This window comes from Crocuta crocuta, unplaced genomic scaffold (genome assembly GCF_008692635.1).
Source record: "Crocuta crocuta isolate KB4526 unplaced genomic scaffold, BGI_CrCroc_1.0 scaffold687, whole genome shotgun sequence".
NCBI lineage: Eukaryota > Metazoa > Chordata > Mammalia > Carnivora > Hyaenidae > Crocuta > Crocuta crocuta.
The window spans coordinates 2,060,342-2,077,235 of record NW_027530182.1 but is presented as its reverse complement, the minus strand read 5'-3'; the positions used below and the strand labels follow the sequence as shown (position 1 = coordinate 2,077,235).

Genomic DNA, 16,894 nt, shown 5'->3' with positions numbered 1-16,894 from the left:
GCTGTATTAATCGTGAGAACCCTTGGAATTTTGTGCCCCTCCTTTTTTCTTCTTCAATTCACTATGAAACTAAGACAAATTTCCTTACCTTTCTCTGAGCCAACAGACCTTCCCAAACAGAAACCCTTCCTTGCCTTTAATCCTGCTGTCCTTAGGCCTATTTCTTTCCTTTCCCCAGAGTCTTGATTCATCTATCCTGGACTCCACAGTGTCTTCCTTGTGCAAATAAAGCATTAGAGGGGATTTTGATTGGGGGCTGAAGTGTGCAAGGGTACAAGATATCTAGTGATAAAACTAACAGAATAACCCTCTTTCTTCTGTTTATAAAAGCGGTCTTCTTGTCTTGGGGCTTAGAACACATTACAGGAATGATACACAGGTCTTCTTAGGCTTTTTCCAAAATGGCTGTACACAAGGAGGAATTGTATTTTTGGTCTCCAAATAGGCATGTTATTAGTAAGATATAAGTAGAAAGATGTTTAACACTGTGTTTTAGATTTGGCAATTAGAGATTTTCAGGTCTTTATTTAGGTCATTCTAGACTTTATAAGATGAAGTTGAAACCTTTTTGAAAAGCAGGAGCATTCTTTGTCTAAAGTCATACAAAAGGAGAAGCAGTGAGGAGGAGGTATGTGCATGGTTTGTTAGGGCTAACTCTAAGCACCATGTTGAAGGTATACCTTTTCTATACAGTTGTGACTGAGTGTGAGTATAATAAATTCAAAAGCAAAGACACTAACGACAGAGAGCAATATACACAAAATTCAGTTCATCCAGTCACTAGGTGGTTGTTGGAATAATTTTTTTCTGAGTTATAGAAGTGAAATATAAATTATTTTCTCTGTGAATGACTATGTTACTAATAGGTAATTGCTAAAGTGTTCTAAGTATATACCAATGATGCTCTGTAGTATTAGACCTGACACTCCCTAAGCACCCTTCCTTCCTTCTTGTTTATCCCTGGACTTCTTTGCTACTAAGATAGTGTTCTTTCAGGGATTAGGAAGCTGACCCTCCGTTTTGAGGTATACATATGAAAAACTCCCTGGGAAGAAGAAATTATAATTAACTGGCTTAGAACCTAGTCTTCATAAAGGAAATTTTCTCGAAAACAGTGTCATCATCAGAATTAGCTAGGCCTAGTTTACTTTACTCATTTTTCATCATCTGTCTTGAATTTTGATCCCTAGGAGGGCTGAGTGGCCATGGATCAGCTGTGATAAGGGAAGCCCATTTATAAGTTACATTTGATTTTTATTAAAATAACACCACCAACAACAAATAAATGCCCTCTGTCCTCTTCCCTGAAATTCCTTATCATTTGCTAATACATTAAAATCTATATCTGTTTTAGTGATTGGCAATTTTAAAACTCCCTCAACTAAAATGAAGACTTTGTACACTGAAACTATATGATCTGCTTAGAAAGAGCTGTTTATCTCTCATTTTACATCTTACATGATCTTTACCATCTTTGTTCCTCTTTTCTGAGAATAGTGGCAACTAATTGTCAAAGTTTATCTTAAATTTTATTAGGAAGGTAAGCATATAATATTTAAACTTCAAGGTGTAGGAAAGATTCAGCCCCATGAATAAATTTAAAAACAAAATAATATTTGCTTAGGGTGATTTATAAATAAATATGAGGCAACTATTGGTGCCAAGTGTGAACCTTCTCTTTGATTGCTAGTTAAATCAGTCCAGATTTAAACATGTAAACCTCTTGATTTGTATGGAGGAAGACATCTGTATTTGGTTTATTAAAACCTGCTGATGTCTCCAGAACTAAATTTGTTCCTATATAGGCCTCTGGGTAGCTGTAGCTAAAAGGCAGAGATGTATAGTTTTTGCCTGTCTGATTACCTGACTTCCAGCCCTGTACAGGTGTGCAGGAATAAATTAGCGTGAGCTACCTCTGATGAGCCACTGCATACATTAACAACAGAGGTGAGGATGTGAAAACATGCTACCTGCCTCCTGTTACCACCCTCTCAGCAGCCGCATCCATTTTTTCCATCATTCTCTATGTTTGGAAACTTACAGAGAACTTTTCTAAAGAGAGATTTTCAATAAATGCACATGATTTCGTTACCTTCAAGAAATGAGCCACTTAGCACCAGTTCAAGATAACTATTAGTATATTTGCCTTAATAAAATTAGCTGTCAAATACAGAGTGCTAATTTTCTTCAAGTACAAGAAGAGAACTTTTAAGACATCAGCAATTTCATTTCCTATATGTTTGCCAATCAAACTGAAACTCCTTTTCCAAAAATCTTTTCTAAAGTGAAGTTGTACAGGTCCTCTGCCACTTAAATATTAAGGAAGAGATTTCCCCCCCTCTCTACTCTATTTGGTTTCACAGTAGAAGCCAGCAGATCAATAGGTCTTTTGTACTTATCTCCATTACTTTCCATCAAAGGCAAACAAACAAAATAAATCCCCCTTCTGAGTAATTGCTAGTTGTGCCCTCCTCAAGCGAAACTTTGGTAGTAAGATAAACTTCCGTGTCATTCCTGTCTTTGGGGTTCTTTTTATATACTGGGAGAAGAGCAATGAGCAAAACGGTCTCCTTGTATCATGGGGAGAGACTCTGACAAGCCTAAAGTGAGCCTCGGATCTTCCTAATGATCTCCTGCTGGCCCAGCTGGATGTAAGACAAGCTCATTTAAGCCTCTGCTGACCTTTCAACTCCTCCACTCCAAGACTACACCAGTCACTTCCACCGTCTTCCAAACTGAGTACCAAATAGACAACAGAGCTTAATGATGGATGGATGACTTCCTTTTCATGATACAAAGAGATTCTTACACATTTCTATTGATGAGAGTTATATTAGATCTCTTATTGATACATAGCTTCCTACACACATAGCTTTGACACAAACATGCTTCCTACGTACTCCTTATTTGTTGTACCTTCTGTTGAAAGGAATAAGCTATATTACTCTTGTAACAGCATGATCTTGAAAATTCAGGCAAAAATTGCCCTTAGAACAGAATGCACATACTGAGTGCACAGGCAGTATTTTTCATGATGGCAACACTTGGAAAGGGCCATCTTCCTGACTTTTGCCTCTCTTGGGTCTGCCACTGTTTATTTAACACCCTGATAGACTTTATTGGTCATAAATATCCTTATACATAATTATTCGAGATACTTGTTTTGTAGATAATCTTTTCTTTAAAAAAAAAATAGGCCATTCTTACTGAAAGCAGATTGTAAGACTGTGCACATACATTAGCAGTTGATCCTATCAGTCCTGATGAGGGTGGTTCTCTTATAGGTGAAAGTCTTACCAGCTCTCTCTCACTATGAGTGATCATTTGTTGTGCTAAGAAGAAGGGAGACTTTCCTTTCTCTATTGAAATTTCTTAGTGGAGTTTGGGCTGGAAAGCATTTTTCTTCTTTTAAAAGCCTCAGAAATAATTTAAATAATTTAATGTTTTTGCTGCAAGACTCCCACAAGATTCAAAGAAACGAATGTGGCAGAATATGAAAGGAGTTTACACTTGCCAAAAAATTATAATGTCATAAAAAAGGGATTTAGTAATTTTGGTTCTTGAGGGCCAAGGTGTGTGTGTGTGTGTGTGTGTGTGTGTGTGTGTGTGTGTGTGTACACAAATGTGTGAGAAAGAAACAGCCTGCGAAAGAAGAGGAAAGAATACTTTCTGGGAAAGGACGATTTTTCTTCAGTTACTTAACATAAAACTACACTTTTGAAAAAATACCTAGATTTTATGTCCCAATGCAAGCTGCTCAAATTAAAACCGGAGTTGTAAATTCCTGGTAAAAAGCTGTTATGCCTGAAGTGTTAGTGATCTTAACTCTAGTACTTTATGGAGTTTATTACTTCTTTTATTAACTAGGGGGAAAAATGTTACCCACTTCTAGTTTAATTCTTTTTCTTGCTTGCTCTAATTATTTTGACTTTACCTTGGGAAAAAAAAAGCCAAGTGTTTCTAGCTGAACATATATAAGTGATGCTTCAATTTTGCTAGAGCATATATCAATCTGAATTATTACCAGCTATTCAAAAATTATGCTAACGTTCTAATCTAAATGCATCCACATAATGTATATGTGTGTTTATACATAAACATCCACATAAATAAGAATATCAAAAGACAGATCATCCTTAATAGCCAGAATAGACATCTTCATCTTGGAAAGTAATGTATGAAGTTACTTTATCACATTGACGGGGAATAACAAGGTTTTGTAAGTAAAAGGAGACAGATTTGGACAATGAGAACAACAGACATTCAGAGGGAAGCCTCTTTGGTTAGATAGCCAGCTGAGGGGGCCCACTCTGACCCTGCTGCCTTTTTAGTCCGCTCTGTCACTGAGGGGGCACTGGTGGGTCAGCTCGCTCACTAGTAATTGTGTTTTACAGACTTCTAAAGCAATTGGCTCAGTCAGTCCCAATTCAATAAAAGTGGAGAGCAAGAGAGAGAGCGCTTTTGTTCTATTTTTTACTTGAAATTATTTCATTCAGCAGTCTGTCTTTTTTATTACCAGGACTTGACATTAGCACTCCAAGCTATATTAGCATCCATTTCAGCAGTTCAGTAATGGTATTAAAAAAACACTTAACTTCAACGGTGAATGGTTGTATGACAGTACCATAAAAAATCCACATTAAGAAAAAACTCATGTATTTGTCCCAGCAAATTATTTTTCACTTGTTTAACCACTTCAAAAATATGTTCTTGTGATGGGTATTCACGAGGACCTTCTTGTTCTCAGAAGCAGCCAACGGTGGTGCTCTGTTGATTAGGGAATTAGGGAAAGAGGAGAGGGATATCAGTAGGGAGAAAGTAGGTAAAGATGCTATTTACCCTGTAGTTAGATTACCTTCCATTCATCAGCAGAGATGGAATTGGCAACCTCAGAGCACCCAAGGTGAAATTCTTGGATCCTCCTGTATAGCTGGGATTTGATTTTGAACCCAACACTCTCCAAACTTGGGAGCAAAGCCTAACTACTTTGGCACTGCAGTGTGCTCATAAATGACTACATTAGGTTCTAAATTTTGATTAAACATTCAGTAATTAATCAATGGTAGACATGAAGCAGTTGGCAAGGGCCAGAGCTGCAAAATGTTTAAGACATAAAACATTACGAAGTAATTAGAATATGCTCCTTCAAGAGAAGGATTGCCTTCAATAAAGAGGTAAATGATAGCATCCTGTTTATTGTGGACGTAGGCAGCCAGAGCGATATGATAAACTGCTGGAGATACACATATCAGTAATCATCCACATTATTAGTGCCATTAATCATAATTCCAAAAATATGACAGCAGCAGCCAACTTTTTGACCAATTTTGCTTCTGCCTGTTGGCCATTATAACTTTGCTAATAGACTGCAGAGCTCCTGTGCATGGCAGTTTGCGTTGAGAATAGAAGGTTAATTATATTTGAGCTGCTGATTTTTTCTCTCCCTGGAAAAGGCTTAGCACTTTGACAATCCCAAGAGCTCACTGTTGTTAAACCAGTAAAAGTACTTTATTGAAATTTTCTTTGTTGGGCAGGAATGAGGAGATGTTTCAAATAAGATATACGCGCCAGGCTGGGATATCCGCTAATGTTTCTTGCTCCAAAGTGATCCTGGGGCAGCAAGATGAACTCAGTGGTTTCTTTAGATCACATTGTTCTCTCATTTCTCTTTTGTAGATGGGTAAAAATTTCAGCACTATATGGTGGTACAGCAGGGAATCCCACAAGATTAGAGGTAGTCTCCATATGTAAGACTAAGAAGTTGGGGGGAGTGGTTCATAATATTGAGAGAAATAAGCACCTTTGCAATATAAAATTCTGATTTCCCTATGCTAGTGTGAATAAAATGTAAAAATAGTTTCACAAAAATTGAATGTTTCTAAAAATTGATAATGTTCAGTAGCATAGGCGCATTGCTGGTTTAGTTAACTGAAGTTTTTGTGTTTTCATTGGTAGTTTTAACATCGTTTAACCAAAAACATAAATTAGATTTTGTGCATTCTTTTTGTTCATGTATCTTAAGTACTTTCATTTTCAATGTAGAATTCTAAATGAGGCCATAGCTAAATAATAATACTGATTGATGATCTATGAAATTCTGTCCCTTCCCTTCGGGAACTCCTACATCCCTAGTGTTATCTTTTTAAAAGATCTTAAACTAACTGTTTTAATGATGTAACACATTTGAACATTTAGTCTTAGGCAGTATGTACTTTGAAAAAGATCTAGGAAGAAATTGAGGTTTCATGTTGTGCATGTTATTTTTGAAATGGCAGAAAATTTTTAATGTCAAGAGAAGAATTCATCCCTCTTAATTTTAGACATGTCCTCTAAGCTTTTTATATAAGTAGACTTCAACACAAGGGTTGGAAGACTTGAGGGTAAATATGTATTTATATATAAAATTCAGAATTACAGCTCAGCTTCATTTAATTCCTTAAAAGATGCCAGTGTTCATGGCCTTTTTCATACCCACCAAAAGTAGTAAACTGAGCACCATATGAGCTGCCTGATTGAGAAAATTTCCAAATGCTGTGAAAACATAACCCTCTTCACAGTGTAGCACGCGCCTGTCACGTTACGGTGCAACAGGTACCTATTGAATTCAGTCAGCACCCTGGAGAAGCCTTGATGTTGTCAGATGCAACTCAGAAGTAAAATGGTTAGGGAACAGGGCTGTTGGATATCAATTCTACACTTAACCTGAGCATCCGGCGTACACATTTTCCATCTACCAATCTGCCTTCCCAAATGCCATTACTACATTAACATTTTTTATGCATTCCACAGCAATGACAAATTGTTTTCTAACTGTAGCGCCAGATTTAGTATGCGAAAGACACATTTGCCTCTGCCAACAAACCAATAATTCTCACTAACATCTTCAGAGTTACAACATTTATAAAGTTGCAAAGTGGAGTAAACAAACCATCTGTTTGGCTTTTCCATATATGTCATGCTTTCTTATTAGCATATTACGATTCATTTAGTAAACAAATTTGGTGATTTCGTTCACGTCAAAGTTAGGTCGGAAGCTTGAAGATGATTAACATTGCTGGGACATACACATTAATACATTGCTTCCTCGGCAAAGTTAAATGGCTTCTCAGGAGAATCGCCCCTTGTTGACAAGATGAGACTGTCAATTTTGTTTGCCTGCCACATTAGGGGCCGTGAGGGGATGGCAGGCTCTGAGAGTGGGGAGTCATGTAGGCAGCATAATTCACTGTGAATTGAGAAAAGAAGTCTAATTCTGATAAATGGTCGACCCCAATACATCCTACCTGTTATTACAACAGACGTGCCGTATCTGTGCAGTAAATTAGCTAAACCCCTAAAGAGTTTGGTGGGAGCTTATCTTCAAGTGAATAATTTGAATGTAGAGGGAACTGTCTGCGTGACCAGTATGGATGATTTGTTTTATATTTTGAAAGAGATTGAAGTGAGTGAATTTCATACTTTTAATTTGCAAGAATTTGCTTAGCTTTTGTTTCTTGCATTTCATATGTACTTCTTTTGGAGTTTTTTTTTTTAAGCATTCACTAAAATTACACATTCAGTTTTTGTGTGTGTGTGTGTGAGCTAGAGATGGTTTTCAGCTCTTTTGGAGAGAATCTTTAAATAATAGCCTATAGAACAACTACTAGTTTCCAGAAATATATACTATCAAAAATGTCATTTAACCCACAGAGCTGTAAGCCTCCTACCATTAATTCAAAAATTTGGGAGGGTTAATACAGCAAATAATGTCATAGCCATCCAGATAAGAAAAGAATTAATGAGGGGCACAGAATTTAATTTTTCATTTCTTTGGATTTGGATAGATACACGTTTCTATTTAGTAGGAGTATTGTTGATTCAGTATCCCACAGTACTTTCAAATCAGGCAGCTAGGTTTCTCTAGATTGGTTATAAATTAATTTCTCTATCCCCATGTATGCATTCATACATAAATATACATACAGATACATACACACCATATATATGATATCTATGATATCTGTTTTGTGTACATCACTGACATTCTGGACGGTATAATTTGAGAAGAGTGTGTGCGTGTGTGTGTGTGTGTGTGTGTGTGTGTGTGTGAGAGAGAGAGAGAGAGAGGTGAGCAAGAAAATAAATACAAAAACTAATCCGAAATGAAGCCTCAATTCCATTTCACCTGAAATACTTGTTAATTAATTATCAAGTATTTTGTTTAACTAAGTTTAGAATGGTTCAAAACTGTTTAAGAATTTAGAGTTACATATTGGACTTCTCATGTAACTTATGGCTTAATTCACTTTATTCAGTTTTGATTGATTCAGTTTGGATTCTGATTTTCTAATTTGGGCATGAACCTTTTTTTCTTTAAAAAAAAAAAAAGTCTTTCCCTGTATATCAAAGTCAATGTTAAAACCTCAAAAGACTTCTAAATGTTTTTAATTTTTATAAATCAAATATTGCATTAAGTGGGCATCAGAACAAGAGAGACATGAGAAAGGAAATGCCCAGCAAGACTTCCTTTCTTTCACTTGCATTTACTTAACTGTGTTTAATGAAATTGGTGTCTTCTGTGGTTGCATGGTAGTGTTCTCTTTTTTTAATTGAGATATAACTGACATCAGTAAAATTTTTATTAGAGAAACAGAAAAGGAATGGTGTCCGCTTTAGTCCAGTTAGAGTACTTCCTTCCACTCAGCATGTCAAGGAGTTTATATTGGTTTTTATGACCTCCCCGACCCATGGCTTCATTACTTTTTTCTCTTAAGAAGAATCTTAAGTTTTCAAAGGGCGTTTGGTACACTCATAGTGTGGAGGGAATAGGAAAGAATACAGAGATTCAGAGGAAGCAGTGGTAATTCCAAGCACACCCCAAGTTATAGGACTAGTTCATGCCTTAATTATATAGCATTTCCATGTGCCACACTGGAGTATTAATAGGGTCAGAAGTACCTTTCGCTTATTATCAGTGTCTTTTCTTATTCAGTTATGTGCTTCCAGTCTTAGGATCATTGTTTTTTTTCTTCCTCAATGTATTTTGGGAAAAGCTTCTTTAAGACTTGTGCATATTATTGATTGGAGGCCAATAAAAGTACTTTCAGGTGTCTCCTATGTGCAAAGTATTCTCCTTTACTGCAGGAGACTGGAGATTGAATGCGATTTAATTTGTGTTCTTCTTGAAAGTGACTATCTTGGGGCTACCTTTTGGACTCCTCTTTTGTGAGTGCTACTGTACTCATTAACACACCAGATCCCTAGTAAGACCAGATCTTACCCTTTCTACCTAGGAACTCATCTCTCCATCCCAGTAATTTGTTTTTTTCTGAGAGGAATTTGCATCTGAATATAGGCATCCCTACCTAATCAAAGCAAGTAGAATTTTCATACTGGGTATGTTCTTATAAAATATAATGAGTTCTAATACAAGCTATATTTTTGTTCATGATCATTTCTCTTTTCTGGAGATGAATATTCACGATAACTCTGCTTCTTGAAAAACCATCTCTGTCTCTGGAGAGCTCAAAACTGGTTCCTTCATAAATTCCTCCTTCTACTTACTCCACACTGCTTCCTCTACTAGGTGTCCTTCTCCTACTTCAGCACTTTCTGGCTTTCCTCCCATTTTAGGATTCTGTTCTCTTCACCTAATCATCAGTAGGCATAGGTTCTTTCTGTGTCTCTTTCATCTTCCCTTTCTTTTTGCCTCTTTAATTTTGCTGATCCAAATAAACTCGTAAATTGCTGTTAACCCTAGGTCTTTGTGTCTCCTCACGAGGACAATGTTTTATGACAATTAATGGTTTGGATCGACTGATTCCAGAGTCCAACAATAGGTCTTTGTTAAGATCAAATGCTGCCTTTTGTCTACTCTGTAGAGACTGAACCTAACCTCTTGAGGGATAGGATCAGTACTCTCTATAAAGAATATGTCTACCTTCTTTCTCTCCTTCTCTCGCTTTTCTTCTCTCTACCCGAGTAATACTGCGTGCGTTTGTTAGAAAATATCCAAGACCACTATCATGAGAGTGAATGAGCAGACTTTCCAAAGCCTGTTCTTCCCTGTTCTTCCCATCCCCACTTCAAGTGTTTTGCACATGGTATTTAGGACGATTATTAAACAGAAATGAAATAGATTAAGAAATGAGCATAAAGGAATCAATTCTCTTGAACTGTGGTTGCATAATGGAAATCGACTACTATGAATGAACCCGTGTACTGAAGTTATGAACAGCAGAGCTAATGCACTGCCATGAGTTCATCTTTATTATTGCATTACACCTGAATCAATTGATAAAGTAGCCTTTTTTTTTAAGCAAGGGATAGCACTTAATTGAATAAAAGTCAATGTAATTATATTAGCAGAGGCCAACAGTACTGCTGACAGCGGAAAAGGGACACTCTGGAACGGAGTGCCAGAGCTAGTCTACACATTTCTGCACATCGTTTGGTTGACAGATATTGAGGGCTGGTACATCATCTAATTAGATTACAGATTTCTATTGCTGTAAGTGAGAAATGAAGAGAAACTTCTCTTCCTGGTAACATATCAGTAGAGATGTGTAATTTCACAAGTCATCTTAGGAAAGAAGTGTCCATCTGGGTGATCGGTGTGTCCTTTTGTTAATGTTAATTTATTCTTCCTTATTCAGTGTGTCTTGATTTGACTGCTGTGTGTCTGGCTGCTGTTTTTTCAGCAGTGAATCTAGGAAGTGGTAACTGCAGATGTGTGAGAAGCAACAGAGTTCTAGATTACAGTCATCGCAAAAATGTGTGCTTGTGAAATTAAGAAAGTGGGGAGGGTGTTAAAAATAATACACGGGTAGGATTTCGTGGGCCACGTACAGTTGGCAGATTATTTTATCAACAGTAATTTTACGTAGTGTAACTCTATTTCCACATTCTTATAGCTCTGGGGGTGTCACACCCACATGTCAGGGTAGGCATTTCCTGCACTCTGCTTAGCACCCTGCACTTGGCGTCATCTGCCATCTGACACCAAGGAAACGGGAGCAACAGTGTCAGAGCAGGGACTGCGGGGACAGCTTCTGTTTATCACTCACGTATTTGCACACTGCATGTGTCTGAGTAGAACTCATTTATGGATGATGATGATGCTGTGAATTTGGTTTATCTCAATTCAGTTTATGATTTTTGGATGATACAGCTGATCTGAAAATCATCAAGACAGCATATGAGATGATCGCTTATGACAGAAATGATTTTGTGATCAGAACATTTTAAATCCCTATTTTATTGTTTGCGTTTTTTTAAACCAGATGTCTAGAATGTGAATTTGTTTTCTCTCTCTCTCTCTTTCTCTCTCTTTTTCTCTGTCTCTCATTCTTGCTTTCTTTTGTGATCGATTTAGCAAAAGATTAGAAAGCTGATCTTATTATCACAAGGTAAGCTCAGCCTTCCTAAGTGCAGTGTGGAGAGGGCTGCCGCCCCTCTGCCCCTTAACACCCGGAGTGCTAAATATTGTCTTGTGTGGAAAGGTGGAGAAGTCTTTCCTACCTTTCTTGTCTCTGAGGCACATACCTCTCAACCATCTCTAAGAAATTAGCCATGCTTGTCACCAAATGGAGTGACGCATTTTGGAGTTTCATACGTTTTAATTACAATCAAGAGGTCTGTTGAATGTTATACTGGCCATTCTAGGTCATTTCTATTATCACAATTACTTCTTCAAGATGGAGAGCTTCCGCCATTCCCGAGAAGCTTTTCTGTATCTGTGTATTTATTTATTGGTTTATTTTTTGGAAGGGTAAGCCTTCAATTTAGGTACTTGTCAAACATGTGAGAATTGCAGGTGGAGAGAGGTATATGCCCAAGGGCACTTTAAAAATAAATGGGGGATGTAAATACAAAGGCAATGTTTTCAGATAGATAATAACATATCAGGCTTTGTAAATCATGACATCCGGATCTATGGATGCTGTGGGACAATTCGTATCTTTTTTTTTTTTTCTTTTACAAGCAAAGCACTTAGTAAAGTAAAAGTTTTGCTTGTCTAAGAAGTACAGATTCCAAGAGGGGACTGTATATTGTGCTTAATTTGGGGGGTATTTATTGTGCGGGTTTTTTCTTTTTTGTCCCTTTGGGATTTTTAAATGGTGGGCGGGTTTTATTTTTAAAAACGATTTCTGTTTTTCAGGTTTTGTTTTAAGGATTACATTTTAAAAGTTGAACTACTTGATGAAAGCATGTTCAACTCCAAAAGGCAGCAGTTTCTGAAAATTAAGTCTATTTTACTATTAGATTAGCTGAGATCCCACATTATTTTGAGAAAAGGGATTTATGATAGTCTGTAACCATATTTCAAATTAGTAATCTGTAAAACTAAATTTTTCCTACATAAAACTTGAAGTGCAGAAAGGTGAGGGGGAAAAATTTCATTATTTTTTGGAGTTTAAACTGAAATTATCTAGACCATTTACTTTTTTAAAAAAATTGATCTTTTCTATACCTCTAAATAAAGCGCTATAGGACAAAAAGCTTGTTTTGCTTTGTGTTTCTTTTTTTAGGTGTAAATTCAAATTATTCAGTTTAGACAGCAGAAAGTTTCCATTCTTTTATCCTATTTAATATATTCTGAAATCTCTGCTGTGAGATTCTCTGCAGCCGATGCTGCTACCTACTAAAGCTAACAGAACTGTCATTGAGAAAAAGGTGCATGGGCTTGCATTCATCCTACCATTGAAGAATTTTACTCTTCTAAAAAATGATGTTAATGAAAAGTTCTCCTGATTGCGCTCCCCACCGCCACTTACTCCCAAATCCTGAGCATGTAGGGAAATGTTTGCTTTTATAATGGTGTAATTAGCAATGAATGTGCTTATTTGATGCCTGGTGGAAGCTGAATCAATTTTAAAATGTTCTCCTTTTTCTCACCCCTCCCCACTCCCTCTGCACCTACCCCCCCTTCCCTCTTGTTTTCCTAGACACAGTGCCAACATAAACCTGCATCGCAAACTGTTGACCAAAGAACTCGATGACATGGGCCTGGACTCAGCGCAGCCCTCTCTTAGCAAGGGCCTCCGGGATGAATTTTTGATGAAGATCTATGGTGCCCAGCACCCCTTGGGGCTCGATGTCAGGGAAGACGCCTCCTCTCCCGCAGGGACTGAAGACTCCCACCTGAACGGGTACGGGAGAGGCATGGCAGAGGACTACATGGTCCTTGACCTGAGCACCACCTCCAGCCTGCAGTCCAGCAGCAGCATCCATTCTTCCCGAGAATCCGATGCAGGCAGCGATGAGGGGATTCTCCTCGACGACATTGATGGGGCGAGTGACAGTGGGGAGTCAGCACACAAGGCCGAGGCCCCTGCCCTCCCTGGCAGTCTAGGGGCTGAAGTTTCAGGATCTCTGATGTTCAACAGCTTGTCCGGGAGCAATGGTGGGATCATGTGCAACATTTGCCACAAAATGTACAGCAACAAGGGGACTCTGAGAGTGCACTACAAAACTGTGCATTTGCGAGAAATGCACAAGTGCAAAGTTCCCGGTTGCAATATGATGTTCTCCTCTGTGCGAAGCCGAAACCGGCACAGTCAGAACCCTAATCTCCACAAAAACATTCCCTTCACTTCAGTAGATTAGTTTCAGAACGGACACTACAAATGCCAGCTCTCACCAGATGGCCTAAATGTTTGAACTGCCATAGTCCGTGTGTGCTTGTGTACCTGGGCGTGTGTGTATGTGTGTGTGTATGTATACACATGTATGCCTCTGTGTCTACACACACACACACACACACACACACACATTTTCTTTTCTTTAGATACACAAAGATAAACACTAGGTGCTTTTGAAATTGTTTTTCTTTTTCCTTTATATTTTTGGGAAAGGGGTGGGATCTTTCATTTGGGGGTGAAAACAGTACCCTTAAAACACACATACACACATACACACACACACACACACACACACACAAAAGTGTGCAACCGGCCCAAATTCTGACAGAATAAGAATTCTTGGTCCTCTGCAAAGGGACAGTTTGTTGTACCCATGACTGTTGCCTGCAAAAAAATAAAAGGGAAAAAAAAAAAGAAACAAAAAAGGAACTTCTTATAGTTGTCTTTTGTGAACTTTAAGGTTTTGAGAGAATCTTCAATTAAAGCATGGCAGATTCACCTGTAAATATTTAGCCTTGAGAGGCCAATGATGTAAAGCAATTGTATTGATGGTTGTTTAACTCTTTTGTTTAATTTTTACAGTTACATCCAGCTGTTAGATATGCAGGAAAAAAATAGTTTGCTGGCTAGCTCTATTCATTTATGTTAGCATTAATGCACATTTCTTTTAAAAAAAAAAAAAAAACATGGTCTTGTTTTTACTACCTGCTAGATAGAGTGATAAGGAGGTGCTGGCATGCTTTACAGCACAGATCTGATTTTTTAAAATGTCCTGTACTAGTACATAAACCCAGTCATGCACTTTTTTTCATACACTACAAGGGGACGTGTAATATCCATGCTTCTTTTTTATCCTTAAACTATTGCCATACTTCAAGTAAGTGTCTTTTTTAAAAAAAAAAAATCACTTGTATAAAAATGGTCTGGTCAGTATAGGGCACAAATGCCAAACAAAAGTATTAGTGTTAACACAAAACTGCCAACTTTGCACAAGTTTCCAGAAAAGAAAATACAATTAGTCACTCAACATAACCACAGGCCAATTTGTCGGCCACCAGAAAACCGCTTTAAAAAAAAAAAAAAAAAAAACTTGGTGATTCTTTCAAGTGCCGAATGTTATTAGAATCAACATTGCATCCTTCTTGCTTATATGTTAAGTTACATAAAAGGAAAACAAAATTATGTGGTGTGAAACAGCCAAGGCATTTATTCTTCAGAGGCAGGATAATATTTCAGGATACAAAAGCCCAAATTACTCACTATGGAACAAAGCTGAATGCAGTGACAGTGTTGAACATTCATTTGCAGGACCTACCCCTTCTCCTTTAAAAAGAAAGCAAAAGTCTGAACTGGGTTGGTCTGTTGTATGGCTGTGTAATTTGTTGCAAGTTCTGCAGTAGTCCTATGATTCAGGCCTGTCTGATAGACAAAATCAAAAGACATTTCATAGCAGCAGTACTTGGAAGCTTTGAAAACATGTGCTGAACTTGAATTGAGCAACACTCCTTTCTGAAAAGCCAGACGAAGGGGGGTTTAAAATAGGATCTCTCACTGTTGAGTGTTTTGTGTTTCCCCACATGATTTGTCAGAGAGAAATGAAAGCAAGCCTGAAACCAAGCAATTGAGAGTGAGAAAGAGGGGGAGGCGATTCTCCAAACCTTTTTTGTTTTGTTTTGTTTTGTTTCCGATGTTTACACATGTTGCCTGAGCTGGTTAACCACATGGGCAGCCCTCAGCTACCACAACATACTCACTAAATGATGATATTTACTCAAGTTCAGTCTGCAGCCAAAACCATTAGGATGTGCACTGCAGACTGTGTTTTGTTGTCTTTTTTTCTTTTTTTTTTTTTAAGGTGGGGGTGGGAAGGGGGGAAGACGGATAAACAAGGAATATTTTGTCTAACAGTACACAATAATTTAAAGAATGTATTTCTTTTCTGCATTTAGTGGCCTCAAACATTTCTCTCGTCAGTCTAAAAGTTAGAAATGCCCCCTTTGTTTTAATTTTGCATGTTGTTTCCATTTTTCATGTTTTGTAATTATTTTTTCTATGTTCACATCAGCATTCACTTCCGTTAAATTTGCCAAAGGAAACTGTTAATATGTTTCTGTTGTTGTTATTATTCCTGTAGGATTTATTGTACCTCACAGTATTTATTGTTTCCAAAAAGTAAGCATCATTAGTTGAGGATTCAGTATTTTTATTTGTAAAAATTTCAGAAACAATAGATTATTAAAGACAAGCTAGACTTGTCTAGAAGCTTCATCTTCTCATCTCCTTCAGAGGATACTATGGGGTTCATTTAATTCACTCGGTTCTCCAGTGAGGAAAGACCAAAAGTATTTGCAGTACAAAAGAAACCATATCAAACACTATGTCTGTTAAATGACAAATGTTTACGGTAAAAAGCTGAGGAATTAGTAATAACCATTTTTGTTTTCTTGTACCTTCGAATTCCCCAAAGTCTTAATTGCTTTATTTTGGTGTTGTGTTAAATTGAATAGACAGAGATGTTTTCCTTTGTTTTATACCATATAAGACTATGTACAGTATGTTTGTGAAAAACTGAACTAGAATAATGAAAGTTTGTTTGCAAACATCTTGGTCCTCTTAGCGTTCTCTGTGTTGCGCTGTTGCTCCATTACCAAATGATTCGATTCAAAAAGGGTGGAAAAAAGTATTTTTAGTACCCCAACAAAAGATTGTGGAAACACTAGCTGTTGGACTGTGGTAGGCTGAATTACACCTAGCTTTATGAAAATAACACATTTTTATTTCAGTGTGCTTCTAAAGTTACACTGTTGGTTGAGATATTAGAACTCATCTTGTACAGAATCAGTGTTTTGTCTGTTTAATGTCAACTCAAAGGTCACATAGCCCTAGTGAGTGGATTCCATAGCTGTCAGCAGGTCACATCAGTAAATGAACCAGGCTTAGAACAAATGTTTGTTACTTGCCACAAACTGGGCTAATGTGGAGATCCGGTTAGAACAGTCCAGAAGTAATGAGATTCTCAAACTAGAATTTCCCTTGCTTGGAAACTTGAATGTGTTCACCTGCGTTTTGTCAGAAAAATGACAGTGAGTCCTGGGCAACTGGCTCTTTTTAAGAATCTCCCCTATTTGCTACTACTTTAGTGCCTCAAGTGCCCAGATGTTACGGTGGCCTTCTAAATGGGTGAATGACACTCTCCAATTTGAAGCCANAGCAGAATGTGAAATGTAGAAGTAGGAATTGCCTGGTGCTGCCCGTCCCAAAGTGTTACTTTT

At 37.5% G+C, this 16,894-nt stretch overlaps 1 protein-coding gene across 3 annotated transcripts in view; it reads left to right on the top strand.

Moving 5' to 3' along the window:
• The window catches only part of BNC2 (basonuclin zinc finger protein 2), a 356,963-nt gene extending 340,741 nt beyond the window's left edge, over nt 1-16,222 (top strand). The window contains exons 6-7 of one of the 3 annotated variants that reach the window (XM_077765061.1): nt 11,354-11,387; nt 12,927-12,994. In XM_077765061.1, coding sequence (XP_077621187.1) covers nt 11,354-11,372 — 19 coding nt within the window. In that variant the 3' untranslated portion in view covers nt 11,373-11,387; nt 12,927-12,994. Of the gene's footprint in view, nt 1-11,353; nt 11,388-12,926 lie in introns of all 3 variants that reach the window. The other 2 variants (XM_077765060.1, XM_077765062.1) reach the window with 2 other exon arrangements.
• The last annotated feature ends 672 nt before the right edge of the window (nt 16,223-16,894 follow it).